Source organism: Trichoderma evansii, assembly GCF_050947405.1.
Source record: "Trichoderma evansii strain SZMC 28006 chromosome Unknown GGI43scaffold_22, whole genome shotgun sequence".
Lineage (NCBI taxonomy): Eukaryota > Fungi > Ascomycota > Sordariomycetes > Hypocreales > Hypocreaceae > Trichoderma > Trichoderma evansii.
In genome coordinates, this window is record NW_028145184.1 from 534,806 (window position 1) to 549,820 (window position 15,015).

Sequence of the window (15,015 nt, forward strand, 5' to 3'; positions counted from 1 at the left end):
TTGGTGCCTTTTAAGTGTTTTTTTATTGGTTTCTTTATTCTAGCTGCCACTCATAACAGAGGTCTTGAAAATCGACTGCAGCAATAGATTTTTGATGTTTCTTTTGGTTGCAGTTGCTCTTTAAGCCGTTCCCTTATTTCTATTCTCTCTTGAAATAGCTATTCGTATTTTCATCGACTTTTTGTTCCTTCTTTGGCCTTAAAGCATCATTTTTATGCTGCTGCTTCCATGGCCTTCTAGGACACCGGTCTCCTCCGTATTGTATTGGTGTTCGGGTGGGGTCTCTCTGCTATTAGAGGAAGAAGAAAAAACTGAAAACAATCCTTAAGGCTGTTAATTGTAGCTCCATTTGCACGCTTAGTATTAATAGACTTGCCTCTCTTGGTTTTAACTTCAGGATTTTTATGTAAAAAGCCTTCTATCCACCCCTTTCCAAGTTGCTGATTATCACCGCCGGCTTTGAGGACTCTCTCTGTGAATTCTCTGATTTGTTGATGTGTAGGTGCAAGGCCCAGGGCTTCTTGGATAAAAATCCAATCAACGAGGTGTTTTTCTTACTCATTGGAAAGCCGTTGCCTCCATTCATTTGCTTCTTTTGCGTTCTGGCCGCCGGCAGGGCGGTGACGGAGTGTTGATCGTGGAATTCCCCGGCGTTCGGCAGCTTTCCTTTGCGAGAGGCCACTTTCTACATCTTTAAGAGCTAAAATAATATGCTCTTCTTCATAAGAAACCATTATTTAAAAAGAAATTGCGATAACATAAAGGCGGCGATGGTGAAGGTTTCCCGTATTCGGGTGGCCGAAGAAGGGGCGATCCGCGATGGTTCAACTTATATGCAATATTAATTCACTGGGCTTACGTGATCCGCTACAACAGGCGCTACAACGCCTGGTACATCTTCCGTAGTATAGTGGTCAGTATGCAAGCTTGTCACGCTTGAGACCCGGGTTCAATTCCCGGCGGGAGAGATCCGCCAGGCCTCTAAGAGGCTATTCTTTTTTTGCAGCTTTTTGAATGGACGATTCTATTCTAAGATTTTTTTTTGTAATAATGTGAAGTTGCCTATTATTGTCTTTAACTCGCTGCGTGTAGCCTGTGTGCTATCTCTTTTTTGAAGTCGTATCGAAGCATTCAGTTATGCCGCCGCTTTGTAATATTCTGCTATAACTAACTAACATTTGGAATAACTCATGTGTAGAGTATTTATTATCAATTCATCATAGAATCAATTGACGAGTGTATATATATATATATATATATGTATATAAAGTATCTATTATTAAGAATACGTGTTTATGTCTAAAAAGATACGCACCATCTCTCCACGTTCCCGGGTAGGAAACGTTCATAGTAGTAATCTTTCATAAAGAAGTTAAAAGAATTGTCTATGCTATGATATGTTTGTCCATCACACACAACTATTTACTTACCCATGTAAATAAATCAACTCTGCAATCAACTATCCATCTCAACTATTACCCTAGAACCAACTCCCAAGCTACCTATTTCCAGTTATCTGCATTAATCTGAACACCGCCAATCCAAACCCTCACAATGTTTCGCGTAGTAGAAATGTTGACTGTTGGATCTCCATCAATGAGAACAAGGTCAGCTCTCGCTCCCTCTACAATCATGCCTCGGTCATGTAGATCATAGAGCCTCGCCGGGACGACTGTGGCCGCTCGCAGCGCCTCCAATGGCGTCAAACCGGCAGCCACCAAGTTCTCCAGCTCATCGTGCACGCTGGTCCCAAAGTTAACGCGGCCAGGCCCAGCGGCAAGTGCATTTGAATCTGTTCCCACCATAATCGGCACGCCAGCCGCGTGAAGCTTTGCAACAGTCGCGTTGGCGGGCGCAAATGACGAGTTGGCTGGATGCGACTGCTGGATGATGGCACGCATCATGGTCAGCGTGGGACAGACGGCTTTGGTGGCGCCGCGCTGGAACATCTCTAGAAGACGGTCGTCGATGGGGATATCAAGCGGCGAGTGATGAATCTGGTCGACGCCTGCCACCAAGCCCTGCTCATACGCGACGTAGCTGCCGGTGTGAAGGATCACCTGCTTGCGTGACTCATGTGCGGCCTTCACCAGTGCAGTCTGCTCATCTTGCGTGAGTCCAACGCCGGGAGCGCTGCCAATGAGTTTGATGAAGTCAGCACCCTGTGCTACTTGACGTGCTACCCACGCTGGCGCCTCGCTGGCGTTGTGGACGAGTAGAAATGATTCGTTGGCTGGCACCAGCAGCGAGTTAGTGCTACCTGGAGCTGTGGCCTGAAAGGACGCTGAGATCAACTGCGTGAGGCCTGCGTGGCCTCGCAACGAAGCACAGAGCTCCACACTTGGGCAGTTGGCTTGAGCTGCTGTGGTGACACCGTTGCTGGCCATTGAGACAAGGTTCGATATATTGGAGGGGTGGGCATGCGAGTCCATCAGCCCCGGGATCAGAGTCATGCCACCGGCATCAAAGACGTTTTCCAGTGGCGGACAAGCGGCGTTTGGGCGACATGCAGTGCCTATACGGCCGCTGGACGTGATGATGACAGTGCTTAGGGGACCGACGACCAATCCATCAAAGACACGGACGTTGGTTATTGCCATCCGGCCAGCAGTGCGATTATGCTGGCTGAGAGACCGGGCAGCGATATTGTGAGTGATATCAGCATCGTAGTTTATGATTTCTCGGCTGCCAATATCACCATGGAGCTGGCAAGACAGAATAGTGGAGATGAAGTATTGAAAGAGAGCAATCCCGTAGAGAAGTCGAGGCGCCATGTTGAGCAATGGAGTTCCTTTGGCAAGTTTAAACTTATAGTTTTGAATTGAAGATGCAGTTGTGATATCGAAACTCAAGGTCTCTTATATAGGGAAATCTACGAGATCAAGAACTCATAGGCCTCCATGATATTCTCGTCTTGGTTACAACCAGCGACTCAGCCGGTCTGACACGCAAGAGATGAGGCGCAGAAGCCAGAGAAAAAGCCATCCATCTCATAGAACGTCCCTGAAAATTTGACAGTAAGCTGATCAAGATGAACGATTGGCTTTGTTGAAAGTCTGTATGATCAGATGGAGTCGCATATTGGATTCACATGCTAGTATAGCATGAATTATTACAGCAAATCTAAAACGGCGGACAGGGGTCGCAAATCCTCCCTAGACCTGATTGGGAAGAAACCTGCGATCACGTGTAGTGCTTAACATTCAGCTCCTCCATGAAAGTATCATGCCAAGACTGAAAAGACATAGTTTGGTTGAAGCGATCAGAGTGAGCCCTTGTGAATGAGGAACAAGGGCCAGTCATAAGATGACTATTACTTGATAATGTAGTGGACAGTTTTCGAGTCTCTTGACTCCTATAAAAGGGCGGCAGGCAGGGAGCTCGGCTTCCATGGCTTACTCTATGCTCCGTATACATGTTTCTGAAAGCTTCATAACTCCAACAACTTATAAGCAATATCATGAGCGCAATTACCAAGGTTGGACCCCGGGATGGTCGGTTAAAAAGTAAAGGGTGTCTGGCTTGCATTAGAATGAAGGTCAAGGTACGTCAAAAGCAACCCCCCATCACCACCATCATCACCACTGCCGGATCGCACAATTTACACTCATTGGCCTTAGTGCGATGAAAGCAAGCCCCATTGTTTACGCTGCCAACGAGGGCGCAGAGTCTGTCCCGGCTATCGTGATCATCAAGCAGCTGTATTTCGCTACGAAAGTGGAACTGAGACGCCTGGGATGTTGGACACCTCATCTCGTTCCGCATCACCTATTGCTCTCCATCCTATGTCTACCGACTGGCTAGAGGCCGCCATAGTCCACTTTTTCCACAATTTCGTCGTGGCCTCCGATGGGCCGTTTCCAGGCTTCATGGAGTTGCTGCCTCGCCTATTTGGCATGAATCCGGACTCATCGTATCTCAATAGATCAGTGGAGGCCATATCGATGGCTAGCCTAGCTAAAGCGAAGCATATGGGCAATGAGTATATCAGCAGGGCTAGGACTGCGTACGGATTGGCCCTGAAAAGCCTGAGTTCTTCTCTACAACAAGAGAAAGAGTCTCCATCTGCAGCCATCCTTGCCACCGTGGATATTCTCTGGAAGTATGATGTATGTATGCCGATATTCCGCTTTTGCTAGCTCGAAGATATAAATAGATGCTGACACACTGACTCCCCTTTAATGAAGCTTATTATGGGTGAAGATGGCTTGACATCTAGAAGCCCCCACCGGCATGGTCAACTCGAATTTCTCAAGACACGACTCTCAAAAGCGAAGCCAAATGACAGTGAGAAGTGGCTCAACCGAACTGTTCGCGCCGGCGTAGTTATGCAACGCATTGTGCTTCACCCTAATGAAATTGCCACTGCAACTGAAACAAATCTCCTCGTCGATACTTCGACGCTGGAGACGCCGTCCAGTGCCCTCCGGGAACGCCTGCTGCCTTGGGTAGCATCCAGTGGTGCACAGGTGTCTGCATGTCTCCGAAACCCCATGAACGTGGAGCCCATGGTGGCCTGTCTAAATTCTTTGCAGAGATTGCAGCGAGCTCTACGAGAGTGGGAGGATAGATTGCCTGCGGAGTGGCGACCTGCCGTCATATCTAATCCCCAATTTCAGGATTACAGTTCGGGTTACCTCCCAGCGTGCCTTGTTGTCTTCCCCAATATGAGCGTGTCTGGCATCTGGACATCTTACTATATCGCGCAGCTGTCTGTCCTGAAAAGCATAGCAGCCATCACTGCGCTTGGCTCAGTGGCGTCAATATCCGACTTGGACCTCATGGATGTTCAGTCGAGCCTTGTTGCTGTTGCTAACACCATTTGCAGCACCGTCCCTTATATGCTTGGACAAATCAACAGCAGCGGAGAAGTTATCGTAGACGGAGATACACGGTGTGCCAAGGCCCTCTTCATCACAAGAAGCCTATATCTAGCCGCACAAGTCCCAGGACTGCCGGATCTTCAAGTCCAATGGATACAAGAGACTTTGGAATTCATCGGACATGAGCGAGGAGTCGGACAGGCGTTGGTTGTAAAGCAAGATTTGGCTGTCCGCCGCCAAGCAGGAATATTGGGGCTGAGCCACTTGTCATGAAATATAAATGAGCTGAAAGAGCTTTGCTGAGGAAACTGATTAGCCGATGGCTGCTGGCTCGAAAAGCTTCCCAGCTAGGCAATTTCTCCAACAGCAGCGAAATTCTCCGCGCATTGCTCCACCAGTGGCGTAACTAGTGATGGATGGTCTTTTTACTGGCAATGCCACAGTCGGCGAAATACATGTAGTCTGCTGGAAAAAAAATGCACATAGAAGAATTTCTTGATCAAGTTGTGAAGAACATAGTCGGATGTAGATAAAACTACTGAATAAACATGGCTCCCCGTAAGTCCTTGAACTGGTGTGTAAAGATAATTAAGCGAAGCTTTAAATCGTTGTGATTAGCGACTATTGGCCGAAACGGCTCGGGTTGTCGATCCGGGGAACTGTGTTTTCGGTAAGTGATCGGTTGGACGCGGGCGGTAAGATCTTATCCGCTAGGGTAAAAGGCTCTTATTTGATTCAAGAGCAGCCTCAGGCTGATCAATTGCCGACTCATCAGTTCGTAATTCCAGCTTAGAGGCTGGTAGCCCTACCAGTGGCTGGTTTGAGTGGCTTGTCTTGTTTCGCAGGCCAAAAGCTCCAAGAAACGGGTCTGGCGAGTTAGAATCAACTCTATGCTTACTGATGGCCGTTTAGCTTCAGCCACACTACACCATGAGCTTCGGATAATCCTTCAGCGAGGAGAGAGGCCAATTATGTAACGTCCCTCCAAGACAAGAAGTGACTGTGGTCGACTCAGCCATTGGTGGCTTGTTCCAGACCTACACAGAACGGCGCCTCGTAGCCAGCTGCCGCCAACTTCAGACTGTTCGCTACCATCCAGTCGGTTACGAGGCTAATTACCTGCGGCGTATTGTCGACTTACCAATCCGGCAGCACTACTGCGTGCGCAAGTGTAACTGAAACTTGCAACTCTTCAGCTTCAGCCCTGGCGACCCAGTGTGGGAATAGAGTTCCGGCTAAGGATGGTTGCACACTGGTACCAATACACGGGTTTAGGCTTCAGTAACGAGGGTAAGTTTAGATATAATGAGCAAGCAGCCAGGAACCATATTTTGGTTAGTCAACTGCCATCATCCCCGATATTCCGGATAATTACAATCCATCAAAATTCATGACGGATAGTAATAGCGACAAAGCCATGATAACCAGCATCTCTCCATGAAGTCACTCATGTTTAGCTCGAGCAGCGTTCAGCTTGCTGTTTTATTATGACGTTTCCAATACGAACTCGCTCTTCCTTTGGTGCTGGTGACCAAGGAATCAGCCAGACCGATTTGACCATCTTCATCGTTTTCATATCGTTGGCGCTGTACAACGTCATCGAACTACTATGTATAATCTGGAGCACGTTTAAGAGATATGCTGGGTTGTACTTTTGGTCCTTCTTAATTGCGACACTGGGCATTGCTTTATCCTGTACAGGGTTTTGCATCAAATTTTGGGGGCCCACCTCGCTGGGATACTTCTCATGCACTCTCAGCTTGATTGGATGGGTATTTATGGTGACAGGTCAATCATTTGTGCTTTGGTCTCGCCTACACTTGGTGTTGAAAAACAAAAGACGACTGAAGATAATCCGATGGATCATCATCTTCAATGGCGTTGTTTGTCACGGCATGGTTATCCCGTTGGTTTATGGATCATTCTCGAGTAATCCGGAAATATTTTATGAGCCATATGAGGTTACAGAAAGGATTGAAATCATAGTCTTTTTCCTGCAGGAGACTATGCTCTCTAGCATATACATTTACGAGACAGTGAAGCTGCTGCGGTCAGGGAACGCCCTTGGAAAAGAACGGTCGATACGTCGCGTGTTGAAGAACCTTATCCTCGTCAATATCCTCGTCATCATTCTCGATACCACAATTCTCGCTCTCGAATTCTCAAATCTTTACAACTTCCAGATATTGTATAAGCCATTCGCGTACAGCGTCAAATTGAAGCTCGAATTCACTGTCCTCAATCGACTCATTGAGCTGACGGCAGGAGGAAGGGACCCACGCGGCCATTGGCATGGTGAATCGTCCAGTGGATCGTCTGGTAGCCGTACTAACAGCAATGCTTCTGATATCCTGGAGAATTTCAACAGCAACAAGTCTATTTGCGGCGGTTCATATCACGCGTATGCTAGAGGTGGATGCAGCAAGAATTCACCACAGCCGACGCCATCAGAGGTAGAGAATGGAAATGTAGTTATGATGACGACTGCTATTACTGTCCATCGAGAGAAGGTTCACGATACCGAGATACGATTTAAGAAATTATGCGAAGGGAAATCATCGGGCGATTCAACAAGCGAAACATCAAAAGATACAGCTGAAAGTAGCACGGAAACGTCATCATCTCGAAATGGCCTGATGAAAATTAATAGCATATAAACAAAAGGGTTATTGATTGTAATAGAATATTGTACATAAAACGGTTTAACGTCAAAGGTGACGATTGTAAACCTAATTTGACTGATTGGTATTACCATATTATGATAGTGATCTTCTTTCCATTCTATATTTTCCTATATGCTTTTCAATTCCATTGCGACTTTTACGCAATATTAACATTCTGATAGAAGACTTCTGTTAAATCACTTAGCACACAGTTTCAACGAAAGCATCGCTCTTCATCCGTCTGTGGGAGAATAAGAATTGCATATCTGTTTAAGCAAGTATGATCAGACAGCGATGAAAATATTTATCATAAGAGATCGCCCGACAGCCTGTACCGAATTTCTGGTCCTCTTTCTTGTTTATATATCTATTAATTTTTTTCTTTTTCTTTTTTTCTTTTTTGCCTGCAATTTAACATGTTTTGTATTCCTATTTCGTAGATACATGTATTTTGCATGTACCAAGCACGCTAATACCGGAAGAACCGATCGGTGCTCTAAGGCTACTGGCACCCATATTCCCTCTTTGACTGGGAGCGAATCCGATCTAGTATGTATGATTTATCTTACGAGATACATCATCAGATTACGTTGACCGAGGCGTTACACATGCAATAATGCGATGTCGGACAGCTATAAATGTTAAAGTGATACACTGATGAGCAAAAGCGGCAAGGAATCCTGAGCTGCGGGAATAGCCGAGACATTCAGTACTATTAGAACGCAAGTACTTCGCCTGTCACCTCTTGTGGGTTGACATCGAGCTTACACATGACAGATATGCCTAATTATAAGTATAAAAGGCTCATTTTGTCGATGTTTCTCGATGGCATGATTCGCGAAAAAAAAAAACCTTTTTTACTTATGGAGGAAAATACCAACAGATAAAAGAAATAGTGTGTGAAAGCGAGAGAGCAAGCTGAATACTGCTGGTGATCTACAACTGCCAATGGCAATCACCACGGTAAAAAGGTGGAGGTGAAAAGGGCAACGTTGTAGATGGAGCGTAACGCACTGTATATTCTCTTTTTATTACTACGTATATACACTCATGTGTTTCACTAGACGTGCATATCTGCCGATTAGCGTTATACCTATATGCCATTCTGTAGAGTAGGATTGCTCGATAAACGTATCTTTAGAAAGCCTAGCTCGAGGATAAATTACGCGATGTCCAATTTAAGCCACTGAAACCTTTTGGGCAGCAATATTCAGATATTACTCTGAAGTCATAACAATTCGACTGTCTATGCAAATATGTAGAAGATTTTCGGTCTTACAACTTGTATCACTCACACTCCGTATAGTCCCCATCCAAGGGAGCCATACGGGGTTGGACAGCGCGATTTATGCAACCTAATCGTGAAACAAAAGACGCATCCATTGTCTCAGTCTTGTTCACCGACATTATGATAGAAGTATAGATAAGTACCTATCCTGAAAACAAAATCATGGATGACCTTATGGCAATCAAATAATATCGATCTAGTTAGTCATGGAGCCCATTATGTTTCTGTTGGACGAGATAATCCTGAAAGTAGCGTATTCTGAAGAGGCTTTGTAGCTACAACTGGTCGTAACATTAACATTCCACGACAGCACCACGACAGCACAAAGACCACGTCATGATGTCTGAGATTGCGGGGGTCTCCTTCTATTTGATATGTTTTAAATTGTGTTATCAGTCAGAGAATATATAGCTTTCTATTTCATCGTCCACGTAATCTCTCTCGACATCATCACCGCCATCACTATCATCACCATGTTTGGTACAATTATTATTAGCATTATTGCTTTGATCGGATATATTTTATATCACCAATTCTTCCGAAAGAAGGATGCCTTGCTAGGTCTTCCTCCGGGCCCAAAGGCTCTGCCAATTATTGGTAATCTCTTGGAATTTCCGCCCGCTGGGACTCCCGACTTTCAACATTGGCTCAAATTCAAAGACCTCTACGGCCCTCTAAGCTCTGTAACAGTGCTTGGTCAGACAATGGTCATATTTCACGATAGGCAGGCTGCATATGAGGTTATGAACAAGATGTCTCTCAAGACTTCCAGTCGACCAAAGACAGTCTTCGCATACGAGCTGTGTGGCTTCGAGAATTACACAGCTGGCAGATCTTACGATGCAACCTTTCGGCTACATCGAAAACTCATGCACCAGCAGGCAGGTACGAAAATGCTTGCCGCGCGGTTCAATGAAATCCAAGACGTAGAGTCGCGCCATCTTTTGCAGCACATCCTGGATGACCCTGAGAATCTTATTAAGCATTTTAAAACGTAAGTTTAATCATTGATCATTTCGAATGAGAGAATAATTTAGCTAAGCGTATAACCAATTTGATAGTGAGGCGGGCGCCATTATCCTAAAAATTGTATATGGCTATTCGATCAATTCACATGCAACTGATCCTTTGGTGGAGTTGATCGAGAAGATGATGGAGAATTTTTCAACAGCTATGACCCCCATGGGACATCTGGTCGATATCATTCCTGCTCTTCAGTATCTACCTAGTGGATTTCCAGGAACAGCGTTCAAAAATACAGCCCAGAATATGAAAAAGACTAACCTTGACACAGCTAATATTCCCTATACATTCGTTGAACAGCAAATGGCAAACGGCACCTATCGTTCTTCATTCGTGTCAGATCTTATTGAACGATACAGTAGTGACATATCGAATGATGGAAAGCTGCACCACGATCAGGAAGAGGCTATTAAGTGGGCAGCAGGGATCATGTACGGCGGAGGTGCAGATACAACTTCGTCAGCTCTGAGCGCCTTTGCATTAGCCATGGTATTGTTTCCAGAGGTCCAGAAGAGGGCACAGGAGGAAATCGATAACGTAATTGGCACAACTCCAAACCGGCTTCCTCAGTTCGAAGATAAAGAGCGGCTGCCATACGTCTCAGCTGTCGCCAAAGAACTTATAAGGTGGTTTTCTGTTGTACCAATCAGCACACCTCATGCCGCCGACGAAGAAATTACCTATGGCGGTTATCGGATTCCAAAAGGGTCAATCTTGCTCCTCTCGTCATGGTGGTTTCACCATGATCCGCAAACATATCCAGATCCATCTTCTTTCTCTCCAGAGAGGTTCCTAGAGCCTCGCAATGAGCCTAATCCAGATGAAGCATTTGGCTGGGGTCGCAGAATATGTCCTGGACGATACATTTCCAATGATAACCTCTTTATAACCGTTACGCGATTGTTAGCCACCTTCAACATCACCAGGGCAGCCGACGAAAAGGGAGAATTTATAGAACCTAAATTAGAATATATGCCGGGGTTAGTTTCTCACCCGGCGAGTTTCCCATTCGTTATCGCTGCGAGGAGCCAGAAGCATGAGGAACTCATCCGTTCTGCCGAGATAGATCATCCGTGGGAAAAGAGCGACGCTGATCATCTTGTATTTGACTACGACCACTAATCTACGGATGAACACATGAAATATTCATAACAGTTCACTATTGTGCGCATATTACGGATAGTACAGGACAGAAGAAAACAGAAAGTCGCAATTTGACCAATCTTTCAATCTATGTAGGATGTTCAGGGTACTTTTAATTGATTCAAACTTTCTCGACGTTATTTCCATATTCGGCTTAGAGATTTTGTGCTAGTTATGAGACTGAAGTTGCTCAAGCAAAGCTTCGGGAGACTACTCAACAATTAAAAGTCTTCGGTGTCTTAAGAAATTTCGCTAACCTGTCAAATCATAGCAATTCCATTTTTTTAGGCTATAGGTTTAGTCTATGAAAATGAAAAGGTAAGAAGACTTGCCCGAGACGCATAGTATCTCGCCTCGTCCTCATACAGTTAGTTGTTGCACTGAATTAAAGGCTGTGTCAGCTAGTATAGCTTTCAATCGAAGCTAGGACGAATAGAATTCGAAGTTGAAGTTTGACGTTTTTCTATAGATTCTATATGCCTTGATTAGCCATAAGTATGCTATTGCTTTTATAGATTTATTTCTATTACATAAGGTATATAGCCTCTTTCTAGGAGTTACACTAGAACAGCTGCTCCGTAAGATAAGCCTGGCTGGCGGGCGAATGCTGTCTATAAGGCGATTGCTTTGTAATATGTCAGCAGCTGATGGCTTATCCCCACAACACAGCGGATTTAAGAACGCGCTTCTCCCCATCAGCCCCTACCTCATTGTACATAGAAAGCCTTCCAGTTTCAGTACCGTAAAAGTAAATGTCAAATATGGAGGGCCCTACAACAAGTGCCATCAACGAGACACCAGCTACTTTTTTCGATATCTGCACTCTCTGCCATAAACCTTTTACTAAAGGCAAGTACTAATAATATAATGCTGTGTTTCTTGCGCTGCCTTAAACTACCAGCTAAAACTGTGTTTCAGAATATTCATTCAGCCGTCACGTCTCTTACTGTCGCCGCACCAAAGGAAAGCGCAAAAATCGGCCGAGATCATGTCGCCGTTGTTATGCTTCAAAAACTAGGTGCAGTCTCGCACGGCCTCAATGCAGCCGATGCCATGCTCAAGGAGTAGAGTGTCTTTATGAAGGGCCCATTCAACCGGAGTTAACAGGAGATCAGCCCATGTTACAGCAGCAGAAGTCAAATTTGACAACTGGTTTGTCGCAGAACATAACTTTTGCACTGGACACATTATCTTCGGACTACACGACAGATGCGTATAATACATCTTCCAGTTCATCGAATGCGCAGCGATCCACCAACGGATGGAATGCAAACTACTCGAACTCTGAGAAAACTCCGTTTTTTAACCACACTAATCAATGGCAACCCGCCCCAAATTTTAATTCTTCTGATCCAGATGAAGATGATGGAGTCCAATCTAGAACTCCAATAGAATTGATGCACACATGTCAAGTGTATAGCACATCGAAATTTGCGGCTAGTCTACTTTCGCGGGCCATATCTGCCTTTCCACAGATGATGTTGCGCCGACAGACCTTCCCGCCCTTTATACACGCTCACTGGCATTTGCCATCATTGCCAGAGACCTTGGCAAACTGCATGAGCATTGCGCAGCTTTTCGCCACTCGGACAGCTGAGACTAGACCATTCCTTTGGCGAACGATTGGAACTGAAGTTAAGCGCCTGCAAGATGAAGTACACTCTCAAATGCTTTTCTATAGCTTTTAGAAATTAGACTAATATTGCAAAGGTGGAAACTGCTACGCTACTTAATCTTCAAAATGCTTTGCAATCCATTATACTCTTTCTCATTATGGCAATTGTTGACCAAGATTCCGGTACTTTATCTTGGACGCCGAACTTCTTTCAAGCATTCAAAGTACGAATTGATTTGAAATCTTATAGGCCGTAAACTAACTTCTATAGATTTTGTGCAGCCGTTCTCGCGACCTCCTTGGAGGTAGCTGTTTTTCATACCCAGGAGAAAGCATCCCAAATATAACTTGGGAAGAATGGATATATGCCGAAACTCGACGACGGTAGGTCAGCATGAGCAATTCTTCAACCACGATACTAACCTAAGGGTTTAGAATCATATGCGTGTGGTTTTTAATAAGCCGCATCCTTTCTGTACAATCAGGCGGCAGCTCCATGCCTGAATATCCAATGAGTTTACTGCCTGTAGTCTCCAATAAAACACTCTGGGAAGCTCGCAGTATTACAGAATGGGAAACTGAAAAGACATTGTATGACGCAAGCGATCCTATGATGTCGTTTGATGAGCTTGTCGAAGCAAAGAGGCGGTCAAATCAAGCATATTATCGCCGAAAATTGGAAACCTGGGACGCGGGGGCAGACAAGATGGGGGTATTGCTAAATATTGCGGCGGGGTTAATTTAACACGTGGGGAACTAGAATAAAAATACACCTTTCACTTAAACACGGAAGTAATATCGTAATATCTCCCCAACTTTGGTAGCATATCTGTGTCTTTTGGATGCTGCGCATGCTTGAGCTAACTCAAAATAAACATGTACAATTCTGTATCCTTTAAACCACAGGACGACACCCCTCTGTATATATTTTCTACATAAGAATTGTAGAGGCATTAACCGCCTATCACTTATATTCTTGAACGAAGTATTTAGGTGCAGCTGTATATGTGTGCGTAAACATTTTTGAGTAGGTATGCTAAGGCTATTTATAAGTGGATGTTTATGTCCTGGAGTACTTGGAAAAATCAATTCTATTGTGATATATATGAGTTTAATATACAACACAGCTTGATGTAAAAATGTCTCTTTGCCTAGCCATAGCAATAAAATTCGCGGGCTTAGCTCAAGAGAACAAATCGTTTACTTCCGACTGATCAGCTCAAGATACTGTCCAGCAATGCTTAGTACTTGTTCTTCAAAAGATTTGAAAGTCATGCCAAATGTCTTTTCAGCCTTGGAGCTGTCAACTCTAACTTTAAGAGTCTTCGGCCGCTCTGTAGTATCGACCTTGAAGATGCCTTCGGCGCATTCCTTCGGATAATGCTTCTTGATAATATCAAACGCTTGTTCCCATTCCACATTTTCAAGAGAGTGTGAGTTGGACAAGTAATCTTCATTCCCAGGGATAGCCGGATCAAGAGATCGGACATGCATCAACGCCACGTCGTTGACATGGACTGGCAAACACGCGGTTGGAGTCAGTTGCGGGTGGCCTACTAACGGGCCCAATAGCATTCCGTTCGGACCTCTGAAAAGCTCCTCCGCTCTTGTGGCAGTATCATCACGACCAAGCACAAAAACTGGCTCGATGGTAACTAGATCGAATGACGGCTTATGTTTGGCCATCCACTCTTTAGTAGCTTCAAAAGCCAATGCCTTTGAAGCTGCGTATGCTGCAATCCAGCTGGGATAGGGCCCAACAGTGACTGTGCTACGATGGGACTCTGCAGAATTATAACAGGCATATTAGAAAAGTTCTCCTTGCACGGCATAATACGTACCATCAACAATAGCATTTGTGCCAGCGACAGCAAAACCAGCAATTGAAAGATAGGACCCGGTGATGACAACTCTTTTGATGCCTTCAACACTGGCTGCAGAATCCAACATGCCAGTACTTCCTTTAATTGCTGGTTGAATATAACTAGATTCAAATTCGCTTTCGAGGAGATCAGGAGAGGCAAAAGGCGATGCCACATGCACAACGTATTTCACTCCTTTGACAGCATCATCATAGGCGCCCGATACAGTGATATCGGTGACAATGATGTACTCTATCTGAGATTCATACTGGGCAATAGGTTTAATCGCTTTGATCTTCTCCGGGCCTGTAGCGTTTCTAACCGCGACGCGGACTTTGTAACCTGCTTCCAAGAGCAAGACTAGAGTTCGAAAGCCAATAAAGCCCGTGGCTCCAGTAAGCTGTCACTTGATGAGTAAATGTTCTGATTTTCTTGAATATCAAATGCCTATGAGAGCAACTTATATTCTAATGAATGAAAAAATTGAATAGAAAGAAGAAACACTCACAAGGACGAGATCGTTGGCCATGGTTGTTGTAAATTATATAGCGAATGCTGTTGTCGAAAACCCTGGTATGTATATTCTCTGGATTATGAG

General features: G+C 44.8%; 7 protein-coding genes and 1 non-coding gene across 8 annotated transcripts; 5 read left to right on the forward strand and 3 right to left on the reverse strand.

Moving 5' to 3' along the window:
• Nucleotides 1–445: 445 nt before the first annotated feature.
• GGI43DRAFT_414258 (uncharacterized protein) lies at nucleotides 446–866 on the reverse strand (the record flags this gene model as incomplete). Its single annotated transcript, XM_083207020.1, has 1 exon — nucleotides 446–866. A coding segment is annotated over exon 1 (176 nt), but the record flags the coding sequence as incomplete, so codon positions are not given.
• Nucleotides 867–896: 30 nt separating this feature from the next.
• GGI43DRAFT_t184 lies at nucleotides 897–968 on the forward strand. The gene has a single exon. It is a non-coding gene; the product is annotated as a tRNA-Asp (tRNA).
• A 326-nt stretch (nucleotides 969–1,294) lies between these two features.
• Nucleotides 1,295–3,092, reverse strand: GGI43DRAFT_414259 (amidohydrolase family protein). The gene has a single exon (XM_083207021.1). The coding sequence runs from the start codon at nucleotides 2,772–2,774 to the stop codon at nucleotides 1,503–1,505; it is 1,272 nt and encodes a 423-aa protein (XP_083057329.1). The 5' UTR covers nucleotides 2,775–3,092; the 3' UTR covers nucleotides 1,295–1,502.
• Nucleotides 3,093–3,785: 693 nt separating this feature from the next.
• On the forward strand, nucleotides 3,786–5,096 carry GGI43DRAFT_387038 (uncharacterized protein; the record flags this gene model as incomplete). Its single annotated transcript, XM_083203872.1, has 2 exons — nucleotides 3,786–4,109; nucleotides 4,188–5,096. 2 exons carry the CDS (start codon nucleotides 3,786–3,788, stop codon nucleotides 5,094–5,096), a joined length of 1,233 nt encoding a protein of 410 aa, XP_083057330.1.
• Nucleotides 5,097–5,786: 690 nt separating this feature from the next.
• GGI43DRAFT_414262 (uncharacterized protein) lies at nucleotides 5,787–7,512 on the forward strand. Its single transcript, XM_083207022.1, has one exon. It carries the CDS (start codon nucleotides 6,311–6,313, stop codon nucleotides 7,478–7,480), a length of 1,170 nt encoding a protein of 389 aa, XP_083057331.1. The 5' UTR covers nucleotides 5,787–6,310; the 3' UTR covers nucleotides 7,481–7,512.
• A 1,614-nt stretch (nucleotides 7,513–9,126) lies between these two features.
• GGI43DRAFT_197555 (cytochrome P450) lies at nucleotides 9,127–11,416 on the forward strand. Its single transcript, XM_083200033.1, has 2 exons — nucleotides 9,127–9,768; nucleotides 9,836–11,416. Exons 1-2 carry the CDS (start codon nucleotides 9,248–9,250, stop codon nucleotides 10,917–10,919), a joined length of 1,605 nt encoding a protein of 534 aa, XP_083057332.1. The 5' UTR covers nucleotides 9,127–9,247; the 3' UTR covers nucleotides 10,920–11,416.
• A 285-nt stretch (nucleotides 11,417–11,701) lies between these two features.
• On the forward strand, nucleotides 11,702–13,300 carry GGI43DRAFT_425115 (Zn(II)2Cys6 transcription factor domain-containing protein; the record flags this gene model as incomplete). The annotated part of the gene is made up of 5 exons (XM_083208468.1): nucleotides 11,702–11,789; nucleotides 11,859–12,595; nucleotides 12,651–12,779; nucleotides 12,827–12,939; nucleotides 12,991–13,300. The coding sequence occupies 5 exons, from the start codon at nucleotides 11,702–11,704 to the stop codon at nucleotides 13,298–13,300; spliced, it is 1,377 nt and encodes a 458-aa protein (XP_083057333.1).
• A 455-nt stretch (nucleotides 13,301–13,755) lies between these two features.
• GGI43DRAFT_430265 (uncharacterized protein) lies at nucleotides 13,756–14,946 on the reverse strand (the record flags this gene model as incomplete). Its single annotated transcript, XM_083209227.1, has 3 exons — nucleotides 13,756–14,339; nucleotides 14,397–14,817; nucleotides 14,926–14,946. 3 exons carry the CDS (start codon nucleotides 14,944–14,946, stop codon nucleotides 13,756–13,758), a joined length of 1,026 nt encoding a protein of 341 aa, XP_083057334.1.
• Nucleotides 14,947–15,015: the final 69 nt, after the last annotated feature.